Source organism: Camelus dromedarius, chromosome 27 (assembly GCF_036321535.1).
Source record: "Camelus dromedarius isolate mCamDro1 chromosome 27, mCamDro1.pat, whole genome shotgun sequence".
NCBI lineage: Eukaryota > Metazoa > Chordata > Mammalia > Artiodactyla > Camelidae > Camelus > Camelus dromedarius.
In genome coordinates this window covers 2,521,050-2,536,347 of record NC_087462.1, presented here as the reverse complement: position 1 = coordinate 2,536,347, position 15,298 = coordinate 2,521,050, and the positions used below count along the sequence as shown (strand labels likewise).

General features: G+C 54.4%; 1 protein-coding gene across 9 annotated transcripts in view; it reads left to right on the top strand.

Annotated features, from left to right (window-relative positions):
• Window positions 1-15,298, top strand: part of ZFR2 (zinc finger RNA binding protein 2) — a 39,446-nt gene that overhangs the window by 8,331 nt on the left and 15,817 nt on the right. For 8 of the 9 annotated variants that reach the window (XM_031436944.2, XM_064479743.1, XM_064479740.1 and 5 more), the window contains exons 2-6: window positions 9,574-9,808; window positions 10,775-10,889; window positions 11,355-11,570; window positions 11,694-12,046; window positions 14,445-14,627. In XM_031436944.2, coding sequence (XP_031292804.2) covers window positions 9,574-9,808; window positions 10,775-10,889; window positions 11,355-11,570; window positions 11,694-12,046; window positions 14,445-14,627 — 1,102 coding nt within the window. The remainder of the gene's footprint in view (window positions 1-9,573; window positions 9,809-10,774; window positions 10,890-11,354; window positions 11,571-11,693; window positions 12,047-14,444; window positions 14,628-15,298) is intronic. The other variant, XM_064479741.1, reaches the window with a different exon arrangement.

Genomic DNA, 15,298 nt, shown 5'->3' with positions numbered 1-15,298 from the left:
GGAAGGCAGGTGGTGTGGCTCCCATTCCCATCCCGGTGGGCCATGGCTCGTCTCCCAGATCGTAAGCTTGACACCCCTGCAAGCTCTTCCTTGGTCCTCGCACAGAACCCCCGCATCCTCAGCCTCTTCTCTCCACCTTACTCTAAGAGAAATACCTCATTTGTGCCTGTGAGATTTTAATCTATAGAGGTGACTGACGACAGGGGGCGGTCATGCCATTGAAAGAGGATTTGTTACATTTCCTGAGAGAAGGGAACACATCGTGCCACACAAGGACACGGAAACTTTGCCATATAACCTCAACAAATGCTTTTTGCTACCCCATTTCAGGAGGGGTTCTTAACCTGGGGCCTGTGAAGCACAGGCCAAACTCTGCCATTTCCCGGGAATCAGAGAGGGCAGGAAGTCACAATTTTCATCTCATTAATAAAAGGACGCAATAAAAGGCTATTAGAAATTGAGGGAAGGCAAGGTGACCAGTGACCTTTCAAAGCAGGCAGAGAAGGGGTGTGGGGACTCTCCCTTCACACTTGGGGCAGGGAGCCTGGGCAGGAGCGGCAGCCTCTGCTACTGACTCAGCTGCTTCCCCCGCCCCCCAGACGCTAGGCCCCAATCCCTGATCCCCAGCCCTGGGCACCCCCACCTGGTAGATCTGAGTTTCTCAGCAGCAGCCCTCTGACATCCAGGCTAGGTTGTTTTCTGTGGGGCTGTCCTGGGTGCTGTGGGGTGTTGAGCAGAGTCCCTGGCTCCCACCTGCTTGATGCCAGGAGTATCCCCAAGGTGACAACCATGAATGTCCCTGACATCACCCAGTGTCTACTGGGAGCAGGGTCACCCCAGGTGAGAACCCTTGCTCCAGGTTACCTAGGTTAACCATATGGGCCACGCCTGCAGAGTTTTTCCCACGAGCTGTTTTTTGGCTAGCTCAACTCCTAAAACTTCCACGTAGTATATTGGTTGCCAAAACGTCCCTGTCCTTTATTTCATTCCTTCTTATATCCACTCCCTTTTCACCATGACCTTGCAGTCTTCCCACTTAGAAATTGCATTGATTTCCCCGGTCTGGGCTTCCTTGTGCCCGTCCTTGGCCAGAAGACTGCAGCGGAAGAGACACTGCCACAGACCAAAGGTTTACTTGATGTCTCCCCCAGATGCACGTGCTGAAGCCTAACCCCCAGTGTGATGGTATTAGGAGGGGCTTTGGGGAGATGACCGGGTCATCAAGGTGGGGTCCCCGTGAATGGGGTTTGTGCCCTTATAAAGGGACCCCAGGGGACTCCTTCACTGCTTGTGCCCTGTGAGGACACAGCAGGAAGATGGCCATCTAGGAACCAGGACGTGGGCTCTCCTGGATGCCAGATCTGCTGGCACCTTGATCTGAGATGTCCCAGCCTCAAGGACTGAGGACTCTGTTTATAAACCGCCTGGTCTGTGATCCTCTGTTACAGCATCTGTTTGAGCTGCTAGTCCTGTCCATGCCTGGTCCAAGCCTCGACCTCCAGAACCTTTGCCTGTGTCCTCTCCACCTTGGGGGACCCTGCCGCACGAGGGACTCAAGGCTGGCCACTGGAGGACGAGATACCACAGGGAGGAGAGCCTCAGTGTCTGCCAGCCAGTTTCCCTCCAGAAGCAGCGCTGCCTGCTGCTGTCCTCGCTTGCAGTCCCGTCCAGCCTGGAGTGTCACGAACGAAATAAATGAGGGCTGTTTTAAGCCAGGGATTAGCAGACCTTTTCTGTGCAGGGCCAGAGAGTAGGTATTTTCCATCTTGCAGGTATCTTAATTCAGGCCGCTGTGACAAAGCACTGCAGACCGGGCGGCTTGTAAACAGCAGGAGTCTATTCCTCAGAGTCCTGGAGGCTAGATGCCAGCTAAGGTTGCAGGCTGGTGGGTGTCTGGTGAGGACCCACGTCCGGCTGCAGATGCTGACTTCTCGCTGCGTCCTCACACGGGGCAGACCAGAGGAGGAAGTAAGCGCTCTGAAACTTTTCATAAAGAAAGGGACCCCAGCCTCGTGCCCCCTCTAGTCCTAGTTACCTCCCAAAGGCCCCACCTGCTAACACAATCACACTGAGGAGTAGGGTTTCAACCTAAGAATTTGGGGAGACACAGGCATTCAGTCCACACCAGCGGGCTGCAGCCACAGAGCTCGGCCACCGTAGGGCGAAAACAGCCAAGGACAGCACCTAAACGAGCAGCCATGGCTGTGTGCCAGGAAAACTGTTACCTTTTGACACTGAAATGTGAATTTTGTAGTTTTCATTGTTATGAAATATTAATCTCTTGACTTTCTCCAACCGCTTAAAAATGCAAAATCTCTTCTTTGCTCGGGGGCCGTACAAAAGCAAGCAGTGGGCAAATGTGGCCACACTTGGCCGAGCCCTGTGTTAAATCCCTTCTGTTTCTCCCTTTGTCCCTTCCTTCTGGGATCAGGGTGTGGCCGAGCCCATTCCTGAGAAGGGTGTGAGACCCCTCCCCCAGCTCCAGGGCATCCGCGCTCTGCTGCCTCAGAGCTGCCTCGCTAAACCAGAGCCAGGCAGCGTGTCACCCGCCCAGACCGCAGGCTGCCTCGCGCTGTCGTGAGCAGTTACTCAGGGTGAGGCGGGCATAGCGTTCCCTCCAGGGTCACGGCTATTGCTTTGATCACTGTCGCCAAACATTGGCTGCGCTTGATGGCTCTGCAAACCCTGTTTGGGTGTTGGGAGCCGGTGTGGCAGGACTTGGCGCAGGTGACTTGACGTCTCGTGCGTCCTCTTCCCGTTTCCACCACGCGTGTTTCATGTCGTCTCACGGTCCTTGTCCTCAGCTTCTCCTCTCCACAGCCGTCTCCACCTGTCTTCGTCTGCTTGGGCTGCCGTGACAAGGCACCGCAGACGGGGCTGCCCAAACAGCACGTTTGTTTCTCGCGGCCCAGAAGCTGGACGTGCACAACCAAGGTGCGGGCAGGGCTGGTTTCTCCCGAGGCGCCTCTCCTTGGCCTGTAGACCACGGCCTTCTCCCTGTGTCCCCACGTGGTCCCCCCTCTGTGTGGGCACCCCTGGTGTCTCTCTCATCTTGTAAGGATTCCAGTCCTATAGGATCAGGGCCCCACCCTTATGGCCTCATTTAATTACTTCTTTAAAGGCCCAGTTTCCAAATAAAGCCATATTGGGGGTGAGAGCCTCATGTGAATGGGGAGGGGGCACAGTTCAGTCCATAGCACCACCTTGGGGTCCTAAAACGGGACAGATCTGTCCTGAGATACCTCAGTGACTCCCCATTGCTTACCAGATGAAACCTGGATTCTGCCTAGCTTCCCTGAGCCCCAGGCCCTCCATCCAGCCTCCTGTCACCTCACCTCCTCCGTCCCTCAGCACACGGGACTATTTCCCTGTCAGCCCCTGTGCTTTTCTCCTGTTCTCGTGTGTGCCAGGCCCTTCTCTCAGCGCCTCTCTGGAGTCCCAGAAACCCTTCACAGTGAGGCCTTTTCAGGCCCTGGGTTGGAGGGGGAGGCTCCTGTTGCCTGCTGGGCTCTTGACACATCGTCCTTCCCGAGGTGGTGGGTCTCCCCACCCCTCCCCCAGCGTCTCAGCTGTTTGCACAGGAGAGGCACTTCATCCTGTCATCTGAGCAGATGGGGGTGGTGACCTCTGCTGGGGTCAAGGGCTTTTCACCCTCCTGTACAGAACTCAAAGCTGTCGCCGACCCTGACCCTGTATGCCTCGCAGCCAACCAGCCTGCTCACAGCTGTGAGGTTTGTAGGCCTTCGTGACAAACCTGCCAGGAGTCGCCTGGCAAGGTGTCCCACCACTGAGTTATATCAAAGCCAAATGGCTTGGAAGCCCAGCCATCTGCGGCCAGACTCTCCTTTTGCTCCTCACTTTGGTCTAGCTCAGTGATCCTCAAACCTCGGGGCGCATGAGCATCACCGCTCAGGGTCGTATACAACAAACACATGCCCTGATTCTTAGTTTACACTCGCAGACGTGCTGTCTCGGATATGATCTTGAGTCAGAGGGTAGCCTGCAGTGTCCTGGTGAACCTTCTGGATTAGGGTCAGGACCAGGCATAAACCAGCCTGTGACTGTCCATCTGTGGCCTGGGCATCAAGGCCTGCTGCCTTGTCCTAGACCAGCGTCCTCAACCGGACAGTGTCTGGGGACATCTGCGGTTGTCTCGACTGGAGGTGCTCCTGGCACTGAGTGGGTGGAGGCCGGTGATGCTGCTCCACACCCCTCAGTGCCCGGGACGGCCCCCCACAGAGAACAGCCAGGTCGCAAATGTCACCCTGCCCTAGGGGAAGGGACAGCTCAGTGGTGAGCGTCTGCTTAGCATGCATGAGGTCCTGGGTTCAATGCCTGGTACCCCCATAAATAAATAACCTCACTCCACCCCCCACCCCCCAAAGGAGAAACCCTGCCCTAGATGGAACACAGCATTTGATCTCCGGGCCACACCGATTCAACAACCACCCACCTCACTGGCTCCCTAGGTGGGGCCTACCAGGCAGAGACAGCTTTTGTCACTGTGGGAGTGGGTGAAGACAGCCTGAGGGTTATCTCTGCCTCCTCGGGGCCCTCAGCTAGAGGACGAGATTCACCTTCCACCCCAGAAGGCCCTTGCTTCTGTGCCCTCAGCTGACACCACTGGTGCACTGGGGCTTCAGGACTGGGAGGGGAGACCCTGCTGGAGGTGGAGGCCACCAGCATGCTGGGAAGCCAGGCGAGAAGGGAAGCACCACTGTGCAGCACTGGCGGCCTCTTGCCAGCGGAGGCCACAGGGCTCAGCCAGAGAGCACTTGGACTCCGGTGCTCCTGCCCCTGCAGGGCGGGCAGCCCTTGCCGGGCTTCAGCGGCGTGGTCTTTTATTGTCCTCCCAAGCCCTCCCTTCTGTTTCCCTTGGGCAGTCTGAGTGGGGTCCACGCCTCGCCTCTGCGCCTCGGAGAAGGTGGCCCCAGCTCCAGGGGGAACCATGATGGATCTAAGGCAGCCATCCCTGCCCCATTCCCCTCAGGTGTGCCCTGTTTGGAGTGGGTGGTGTGGGTCCCAGGCTGGACAAGAAGCCGTGAGGGGAAGCTGGCACCAGAAGGCGTATAAGGAATGTACACAGAACACATGTAGCAGTAGAAAATGGAAACAGCGTGCGGCGGTCTAAAAATATTCCCGTATTCAGTCTGAGAATTCATATTCAATATTCCCATAAATAAACTCATTCTTCCCTTCAAAAGATGGGGCCTGAGCCTCTCCCTTTGAGGGTGTACTTAGGAGTTCACTTCTAACACAGAGTATGGCAGAAGCTATGCCATGGGATGCCCAGGCTGGGTCGTTACAAGGACAGCTTCCACTTGGTGCTTCCCCTCCCCTCCCCTCCCCTCCCCTCCCCCTATCCCCTCCCCTTCCCGCCCTTCCCCCTCATCTCTCATTCTGGCAGAAGCCAGTTGCCAGAACACTCTGACAGCGCTGGGAAAGGCCCACATGGGGAGAAACAGGCCTCCAGCCAACAACTAGCACCAAGTTGCCAACCATGGAAAGGAGCCGTCCTGGAAGCAGAGCCCACTACCCCAGCGGAGCCTTCAGATGATGCCGCCCCAGCTGCCTTCTTACTGGCGACCTCATAAAGACCCTGAGCCAGAGCCAACCCATGCCACTCCCAAGGTTCTGACCCACAGGAACTGAAGATGCTAAAGATTTATTATAGTTTGAAGCCACATCATTGGGAGTAAATTTTTTAACTGAAGTATAATTGGCTTATATTCTACCAGTATAACCTAGTGATTTGATATTTTTATACATTACAGAATGATCACCATTTTAAGTCTGGTTATCATCTGCCACCACACAAAGTTGTTGCAGTATTACTGACTGTGTTCTCCATGCTGTGTGTTATTACATCCCCACAACTGACTGACTTAATGACCGGAAGTTTGTGCCTCTTAATTTCCCTCTCCTCTTTCACTTGTCCTCCCACCCCCCTCCCTCCTGGCAGCCCCGAGTTTGTTCTCTGTATCTATGAGTCTGTTTCTGTTTTGTTTTCTTTGTTCACTTGTTTTGTTTTTTAGATTCTACATATAAGGGAGATCATGTGGTGTCTGTCTGTCTCTGTCTGACTTATTTCTCTCAGCATGATACGCGGCAGGTCTGTCCGTGTTGTCACAAATGGCAAAATTTCATTCTTTTTTATGTCTGTTGTGTGTGTACGTTCATTCGTGTGTGTGTGTGTGTGTGTGTGTTCCACGTCATCCTTACTCCTGTATCGATGGGCACTTAGGCTGCCTCCGTATCTTGCCTATTATAAGTAATGCTGTGATGAACATGGTGGTGCATTTTCAAATCAGTGTTTTCGTTTTCTTCAGAAAAATACCCAGAAGTGGAATTTCTGGATCATATGGTAGTTCTATTTTTAATTTTTTGAGGAACCTTCATACTGTTTTCCATAGTGGCTGTACCAACTGACATTCATTGGGGCTAATTTTTAACTCTGCAATAGATAACTGATACACAATATAAATATCTACCAATAGTAAAATAGGCAAATGAACTATGATGTAGTCAAGCAAATGAATATCCTTTACAGTTTGAGAGGCCCGGGGCAAAAGTACAAATGGAAACCCGCGCACCATGGCTAAAATACAGGCCTCATAGACCAAGCTGGCAAAAAGCTGAATGCAGCATGTTCTGTCCCACCTGCCGCAACAGATACACCTTCCTAACGACCAAGAAGGACAAAAAGAGTGACGCTCGGTTTACACTTGTCAAAACATCAAAGGTGACTGAACTTGACTGTATGTGTCTGGACATTCTGTTGAATGGGCTGATGATGTTTGGATGTCTTAAATAAAATAAAAACATACTAATTCATAAATGATTATGTAAGATATATTTTAGGTGCCTTTATTTCGGCATGAATGATGTTTGTGTAATCAAGATTTTCATGTCATTTGAGTTTGTTACAGTAACGACCTGAAGCAGCTGTCATGTGCTGACTTGTGTCCCCCTAAAATTCGTATTTGGGTTTAGGTATTGGGACTTAGGATTTTAGTGCTAACTAAAGAATGTGACTGTGGGAGACAGGATCTTTAAAGAGATAATTAAGGTAAATGAGGTATTAAGGTGGCCCTGATCCAATGTGACTGGTGTCCTTGTAAGAAGAGGAGATCAGGACACAGACACGCACAGAGGGGAGGCCATGTGAGGACACGGGGAGAAGACGGCCGTCTGCAAGCCCAGGAAGGAGGCCTCAGAGGGAACTCACCCTGCCAACACCTTGAACTTGGATGTCCAGCCTCCAGACTGTGAGAGGATAAATATCTCTTTTTTGAGCCACCAAGCCTATGGGACTTTGCAAAAGCAGCCCTGGCAAACCAGGATGGCCCCTTTCCCAAGCAGGGATCAGCCTTGGAACTGCAGAACATAGAAGGGGATTGCAGAGACTGAGGCTCCCGGTGGGGGACCACAGCCAGCACCCTGCCCGGTGCCTCAGGGAGCCATGAGTTCATTACCTACTGGATGCCTGGGCACATTTACATTCTCTGTTGGACCCCCGATTGAGAAAGGCTGAGCTAAAGGGTTCGGCTGTAAGGTGCAGCTAAAAAGTGTACAAAAGGTAAATATACTTTCATGAAAAAATGCTAATTCAACATGAAACATTGAAAAATCAATGTCATTTTTCATGTTTCTAAAAAGTTATTTTCCTAAAATATTCAGAAATTTCTATTAACATTAAAAGGCAAAATAGATGGGTAGAGATGGGGAGTGAGTGCTAGTGGGTACAAGGGCTTTTTTCTTTTTATTGTAGTAAAATAATATGCAACAAAATTTACTGTTTAACCCATGGTTAAATGCACAGCGCGGTGGCGTTACGCACACTCACACGTTCGTGCAACCATCTCCGCATCATCTCCAGAGCTTTCTCATCTTCCCAAACTGCAACTCTGTCGCCATGAAACACTCACTCCCCGTCCCCTCCCCCAGCCCCGGCCCCACCGTCTGCTTCCTGTTTCTATGGATTTGACTCCTCTAGGGACCTCCTACAAGTGAAATCAGACAGTATCTGTCCTTTCGTGTCTGCATTATTTCACCTCAAGGTCTATCCATGTTACAGCAGGTGTCAGAATTTCCTTCCTTTTTAAGGTTGAATATACTCCCAGTGTGTATGGATACCACATTTTGCTTCCACATCATAGAGCAAGAGATGGGTAGAAGGGTCTCTCCAGGGCCTGAACAGTCTTAGTCACAAAGTTAACGGGGATGGAGGCACTCGTGCGCTTAATAGATGAAAGAGTGTGTGTGTGTGTGTGTGTGTGTGTGTGTGTGTGTGTGTGTGTGTGTGATGCGCGGTGACTTCTAACGCAGCGCTGCCCTGTAGGCCTTCCTGCGGTGATCTGAGTGTTCTATATCGGTGCTGTTTTATATACAGTAGTGTGTATCTGCTAATCCCATACTCCTAATTTATCCCTCCCGCACCCTTCCACTTTGATGACCATACGTTTGTTTTCTATGTCTGTGAGTCTGTTTGTTTTGTAAATAATTTCATTTGTATTATTTTTAGATTCTACATATAAGTGATAGCATATAATATTTGTCTTTCTCTGACTTACTTCACTTAGTATAATCTTCTCTTGGTCCCTCCACGTTGCTGCAAATGGCAAGATTTCATTCTTTTTTTATGGCTGAGTAATAGTCCATTGTGTATATACACATCTTAATCCATTTGTTTGTTGGTGGACACTTAGGTTTCTTCCATATCTTGGCTATTGAAAATGGTGCTACTATGAACACTGGGGTGCATGTATCTTTTTGAATTCGAGTTTTTATCTTTTCTGGATATGGGCTGGCTTGCTGGACCGTATGGTACCTCTGTTTTTAGTTTTTTTAAGGATCCTGTGTACTGTTCTCCATGGAGGTGCACCAGTTTACATTCCCACCAACAGTGTAGGAGGGTGTGGGAACTTTCTTATATGATCCTTATTGGTGTTGGGTTAAAATTTTTGCTGATACTCTTCCCCAACAAATGGGCTTTTGAATTTGAGGACTCTCTACTGGGTGATAGATATTTAGCAGAGCAAGGAGCACAGGCATCAGAAAGATCTGGGTCTGAATCAAGCACTTGACTGAGGTCACCTGTCCTCAGAGAGTATCCTCATCCAGACAGTGGGGACAGACCAACAGACGGCCGGCCAGCCAGCCAGCCAGCGGCACCTTCTCTGAGGGCAGGAAGCTGGGAATGAGGTGAGGCTGACGAAAGGCCTCAGCTCTGGGCTTCCCAGGGCAAACCGCCAGTAAGAGCTGGTTCTCGGAGGTAAAGAGTTTTCAGTGTAATGTCAACCGACCTTCCATGATTTTCCTCAACTGTGAAAACGGAGACAAGGATGGCCTCGGCCTCAGAGTCGCTACAGGATTGTGTTAACTTGTGAAAAGCGCTTCCATTGGCACCTGTGCTCACAGAAAGGCCAGTGTTAGTGTTACAGGCAGTGCCGTGTGGCTGGCGGCATCCAAGCAGCTGGAGTCCAGGGTCAGGTGGCATTCACATGCCCGACGCAGGTTCTCGGAGGACGGGATCTAATGCTGCCGGGGTTCTGTGTTGATCTGTGGTTTTAGCGCCCAGCCTCCAACGGCTTTTCCCCTCCTGGCTGCTGGAGCCAGCTTCGCCACACCGTCTGCTCCTGGCCTGGGCCCTGCTCTGACCCCGACGTTTCCTGAGGCCACCCAGCCATCCAGGCCCGTCACTCCGACGGGTTACAGTGGGTACCAGCCCTACTCCGGCCAGGACCTCGGTTACAGCAGCCAGCCCCAGGAGCCTGCACCGGCACCCTCCACAGCTCCCTCCTACCAGGTATCAGCCCGGACTTTCTCTGCCTGGCACTGGTCCTCCCTTGAAAATTGGACAAGCTTGTGTGGAGGCAGATAGTCTGGGACCCGTGCTGGTGGAGGTGACGGGGGTCAGACTTGTCCGTGTCACTGCTGACAGTGCCGCCGTCCTGACTCTGGGCTCCGGGCCCACAGATCCGGCTGCTGGGTTTCCACTGGGAATCGCCAAGGCGTCCCACACTGGTCCAACCCCCCTGAGGCAGCTTGTTGCTGATTGGGTCAGCAAATGGTACCACAGGCTGCTGGTCAGCCAAGCACGCAGCCATTTGGCTCTGCCCCCTCCCTCCCCTTTGCTTCCCCAGGGCCTCCAGAACTTCTCCAGACCCAGCTCCGACCCTGCGCCCAGGGCCTTCTCCTGGCCTCTGTGCTTCCATCCTCACTTCCATGTAGTCCACCCAACAGCTCGACCCCGCTGTGAACCAAAATCCAGCCATGCTCCCTGCTGCCCCGGACCCTTCCCACACCCCTGGCCCCACCTGCCCTCCCAGCTCCTTTCCTGATGGTTGCTGCTGTGCTCAGCAGTCCCCTGCTCCTACCACCTTCTGGGTCTCCTGCAAGCCCCCCATCTGATTCCCACCGGGGCTTCTGAACCCTGCCGACATCTGCCAGGAGCCCTGTCCCCGAGTCTCCGCACGCCTGTCTCCTTGTCACTCCTCCTCCTCCGAGCCGTCACCAGCGGCCCTTGTCCTGTTGGACGTTCCTCGAGCACTTTTGCTCCCAGATGCTGCGGTCACTTCCATGAGAGCTGGCCACATCCACCTCCATGGTCACTGCATCCCCAGGTCCTGAAACAGGGCTGGTGCAGAGCAGGAGCTTGGGAATCAGGTGGATGTGGGCCACACGGGGATTGGGGGTAGCGAGCGAGGGTGCCTCACCCCATCCTGAGCGCCCTTCTCTCTGCTCTGTGTCCCCCACGGAAACGCTCTCTCAGGACAGCTACAGCTATGGACCATCAACAGATGCCAGTGGCTATGAGAACAAACAGTACCCGCCACCTGCTGCTGGCCAGCCTCCGCTCCCTGCCACCGCCACGCTCTGCCCTCCAGGTGGGTCTCTGCAGGGGTGGGGCGGGAGCAGGGGGCTTCGCTTACACGGGAGGAACCACAGTCAAGTCACGTTTCAGACACTCCATATTCACAGGAGTTGCAGAAATAGTGTGGGTCTCGGGGCTGTCCCGTCAGATCGCCGGCCTGAAGTCTCCACTAGTCAGCGGGCCTGTGTGTGAGAGAGAGAAGGGGAGACTGAGGCAGGCTGGAAGTTTTTTCTAAGGAAACCTTCCCAGGATGGAAGGAAGCAGGTTCTGCTGAGGACTTGGATTTTAGAGATGGAAGAGCCCAGGGCTCCAGCCTCCAGCTGTGGCTCAGACACCCAGGCTTCGCGGCCACGCGTACCAGGCCGGGCAGGCTCCCAGCAGCTGGCGGTCCTGGTCCCAGGGAGTGTGGCTCTGGCTCTCTGCTGCCTGGGCCCGGGGCCACAGGGCCGGCTCTGCAGAGGCTGTGCTTGCTCTCCAGGAACCCAAGGAGCCTGTGGTGGTGGTGGGTACGGCCAAGTGCAGCCCCTGCCGCAGGCACCCTCCGCTGAGGCCGGGCAGCCAGCCAGCACCGCAGCCTTCGGCTACACCTGCCCCCCGGCGAGCAGCGCTCAGCCTGAGGCTGCCTCTGTCTCCACCCTGCCTTCCTACAGCCTGTCCTCGCCCTCATTCAGCCCGGCCTCCGCCCTGTACACTGGTGAGACAGCAGGCTGCCCCCGCGCGCATGCAGGCCCAGGCTGTGCCTCTATTTGCTGCCAAGATAAACGAGGCCCTTGAAACCAACCCATCTCTCCCTCTCATTTTTCTCTCTGTTTCTTAGGACCAAGCTACCTGAGCTACAATGTGTCCTCGTTCTCAGCAGCCAGTCCTTACTACCCTCCACCGTTCCCCTCCCAGATGCAGCCCCTGCCTGCCCTGGGGCCCCCCCAGCCGCCGCCGCCGCCGCCACCACCACCACCGCCGCCGCCACCCCCCGAGCAGCACCCCCTACTCCCAAAGCCTGTGGACTTGTCCCCATGGGGTGGCTCAGGAAGCAGTCCCAGTGCTGGTTCTGCCGACAGCTTCGCCGAAAGTCTATCAGTTCCCACTAGGCTGCTGAAACCCAGGGGTGGTCCCAAGCAGCCCCCACTTCACTACTGTGACATCTGCAAGATCAGCTGTGCTGGTCCCCAGGTCAGCCCCCCACCCCTTGCTGGGCAGGCCCTGAATCTCCCTGCCCCCACGGCTAGGAGAGCCCTCCCTTGTCCCCTGTGGCCGGCCAGAGGTCAGGGTCGTTGCCAGCCCAAAAGAGGCCTGTTAGTAAACTTGCGATGCCAGGTGCACATCAGGATTACCTTAAGGGTGTTTGGTGTTCTTGTGGAAGACATAGGAGCAGGCACAGAGCTGACTGTTGGCCGCAGAAGCAAGGCCTTGTACCCTGAGGTGCTTGGCAGCCCTGGGGCGTGGTCTGTGCCCCTCCCCGAGGCTAGTCACAACGCAGGGCGGTGTAGGCAGGGCTGCAGGCGGGTAAGAGCATCTTGTGCATGTGCGTGTGCTGCTGTCAGCAAAGGACCTTCCCAGCTCACTCCCTGCGAAGACCACAAAACACCACATGTGGATTTTGTCTTGTCTTTAATACTCTGAGAGAAAGCTGGTGCCATGGAGGCACGAGCAGACTCCACATCGCAGCTACAGAGATAGCTGTGTGGGAGCCCCAACCCCTCACCCAGCCCTGACCTCTCCAGCTGGGGGACGAGGGCCAGGCAGCCCGCGCTCAGGGCTGGGCCGCGGCGTCCAGCACCAGCCCAGACCCCCGGCCGCTGGCCCTTCTCAGAGTGCCCGCCAGAGCCCCTCCGGGTGCTTGCTTCCGCTACATGACACTCACTCTTGGCAAGAGGTTGGTTTTCCCTATTCCCCTCTTTCTTTCTTTCTCGTGTGATTTTTATCCTGTGTCGTGGGGATTCTTGGTTCCTCTCACAGGTCAAACACAAGGTCTGCTCCTGTGATTCTGGACTCCTTGTGGCATCGTGTTGAGTGTGTGACACTCCCTGCGGACGTGGGGTGGGACGGAGCATAGGTGCGTGGCCATCACCCGGGCAGGTGTCTCGGCCTCTCTGAGCCTCCGTCTCCCCTTGGGACCGAGTTTGCCTGCATAGCATCAGCTCCTGTCCTTCCCAGCACCGCAGGGTCCCCGTGCCGCCCTTTCCACTCGCCTCTCCTGCCCCCAACCCAACGCTGCCTCAGACACGGTTAACGTGGAAGCAGCCACATATGGCCTCCCTCAGCATCTGGGAGGACCTGGTCGGTGTGGCCTCCCTACGGCCGGGGAGCACTTCTGCCTCCTCTCTGAAGGCCAGTCTCTGAGTCGAGGACGGCATGGCTGGCTGAGTGGTCTTAGTGCCAGCAAGTGGAGGGCCATGAGGGTGGCCTCCAGCTTTAGGGACCGCGGGGCACCAGGTGGGCCTCTTTCTAACACTGCTCCGGGTTTTCTCTCATTCCACATCTGATCTGGGTTTATGGTGGCGAGTCTGGCAGCAGGATGACATAAATGGCGAACATTTGCTCTTTCTGTGAGTTCAGACTCTGCGAAGTGTTTCTGCAGGTAGTCTCATCCTTCTAACCCGTCCTTACCACCTCCGCGTGGGGGTGAAGGCTGTGCCCCGAGAGGGTCAGTAAGCTTCAGAGCTCAGACCTGTTGTGGTGATGGGGACAGAGGTCAGACCCAGCTGTCGTCGCCCCGTGCTTAACTAGTACCGCATGTGCACAAGGCGGCGAGGAGCTTACTGTTGGCGTCTTGGCATATATCCTTCCAGACTCGTCTGTGTCCACAGGCTTTACCATGATGTGTGTGAGTGTGTGTGTGTGTGTGTGTGTGTGTGTGTGTGTGTGTGTGTTCTATGGCTTAGATAGAAACAGATTCCTATGTTCCGAGAGCACCCCTCCCACTCCTGCCCCTGCATCTTTCCCGCCCCAGAACCAGCTAACGTCACCAGGTCCTTGTATGTTTTCCAGAGTTGTCTCTGTGCTGTGGGACGTTGACTCTTGGCGTGCTAGAGGGTGCTGGGGCAGCAGCCCACTTTGCCCCGCTGTAAGAGTTCCAAGAGAACGAGTCTGGGACGCCATGCGAGGGCTCAGTCATTTGCCAGAGGCGCCAGGCCTCTCGGGCGCAGCAGGCGGGAAGCCGGGCCCGGGCGGCGGCCCCTCGCGGGCTTCTTCGTGGTGCTCTAGCAGGGACGTGGGCGCCGCATCCTTCCATAGCACGCGTCCTTGCTTGCTTTCTGAGGTCAGATTCTGAAAAGCCGGAATATTCTTTTAAGCAGCCCCCCAAACTAAATATGTGATCCTCTGAAGATGCTTACTTAAGAAACACATTGAGTTTTAGAACCAAAAGAAAAAAAAAGACAAAGAAACCTATGTCTTTAGCCTGAGTTTTTGAGTCTTCTGTTGACTGGGCTCTAAGCGGCGGCACACAGAACTCTTGGAGGCCTGCGAATGGAGGGGTGGGGACGTCAGGCCCCCGAGAATTGTGGGGATGGCACGGTGCCCAGTAGGCACACACACCCCTCAGGCTGCCCTCGCTCTCTGCCGGCAGACCTACCGTGAGCACCTAGAAGGGCAGAAGCACAAAAAGAAAGAGGCGGCTCAGAAGATGGGCGTCCAGCCCAACGGCAGCCCGCGAGGGGTGCAGGCGCAGCTGCACTGCGACCTGTGTGCCGTGTCCTGCACCGGAGCGGAGGCCTATGCCGCCCACATGCGGGGGGCCAAGCACCAGAAGGTAGGAGCCCTGCGCGGGGCATCCGATGACCTTGGGGGACAGCCACCCACGAGAGGGAGCTTTCCCTGCGGGCCCGTATGTGCTCCTTCCTCAGAAGCCAAACCCCTTCTTACAGTTATAAAAGTCATACCTGGTCCTGAACAGAAGCAGACAGCAGGGCAGCTCGTGCCCAGACCCCAGAGGGACCTGTTCTTGGCCTCGCGTGTGTCTGTATGTTTATATGAACCAGAGTCTGCCTGTTGATAAGATGAAATGGTGTATTCCATTTGGGGGGGTCTTTATTTTTTTTAAAAATAAATTAGTAAGTTATAATATTTTAATATCCAAGTTTTAATTAATATTAAATTATTTAATTTCAGTGTTTTTATATTTATTACTATTTTAATACCTACATTCTCCTGTGGTCTTAAAAATGCCTGTAGTATGTCGTGTTATGGGGAAATGAATGGGCCCTCCCACCTGAGAGGAGGGAGGGCCCTCCCCGTGTGCTCTTCCTGTGGTCCAGTGGTGCTTTTTGGAAAGCAGCGAACCTCCCCCAGATGCTGTTGTGAACCTGCAAGGTGATGCTTACCTTAAGGGTGTGTGTTGAAGACAGGAGGAATGGGGTGCCTGCTTCCTGCTGAGCCGAGCAGTTAAGAGCGAGAGGATTAGGAAGGCCCCTGTTCCGTGGC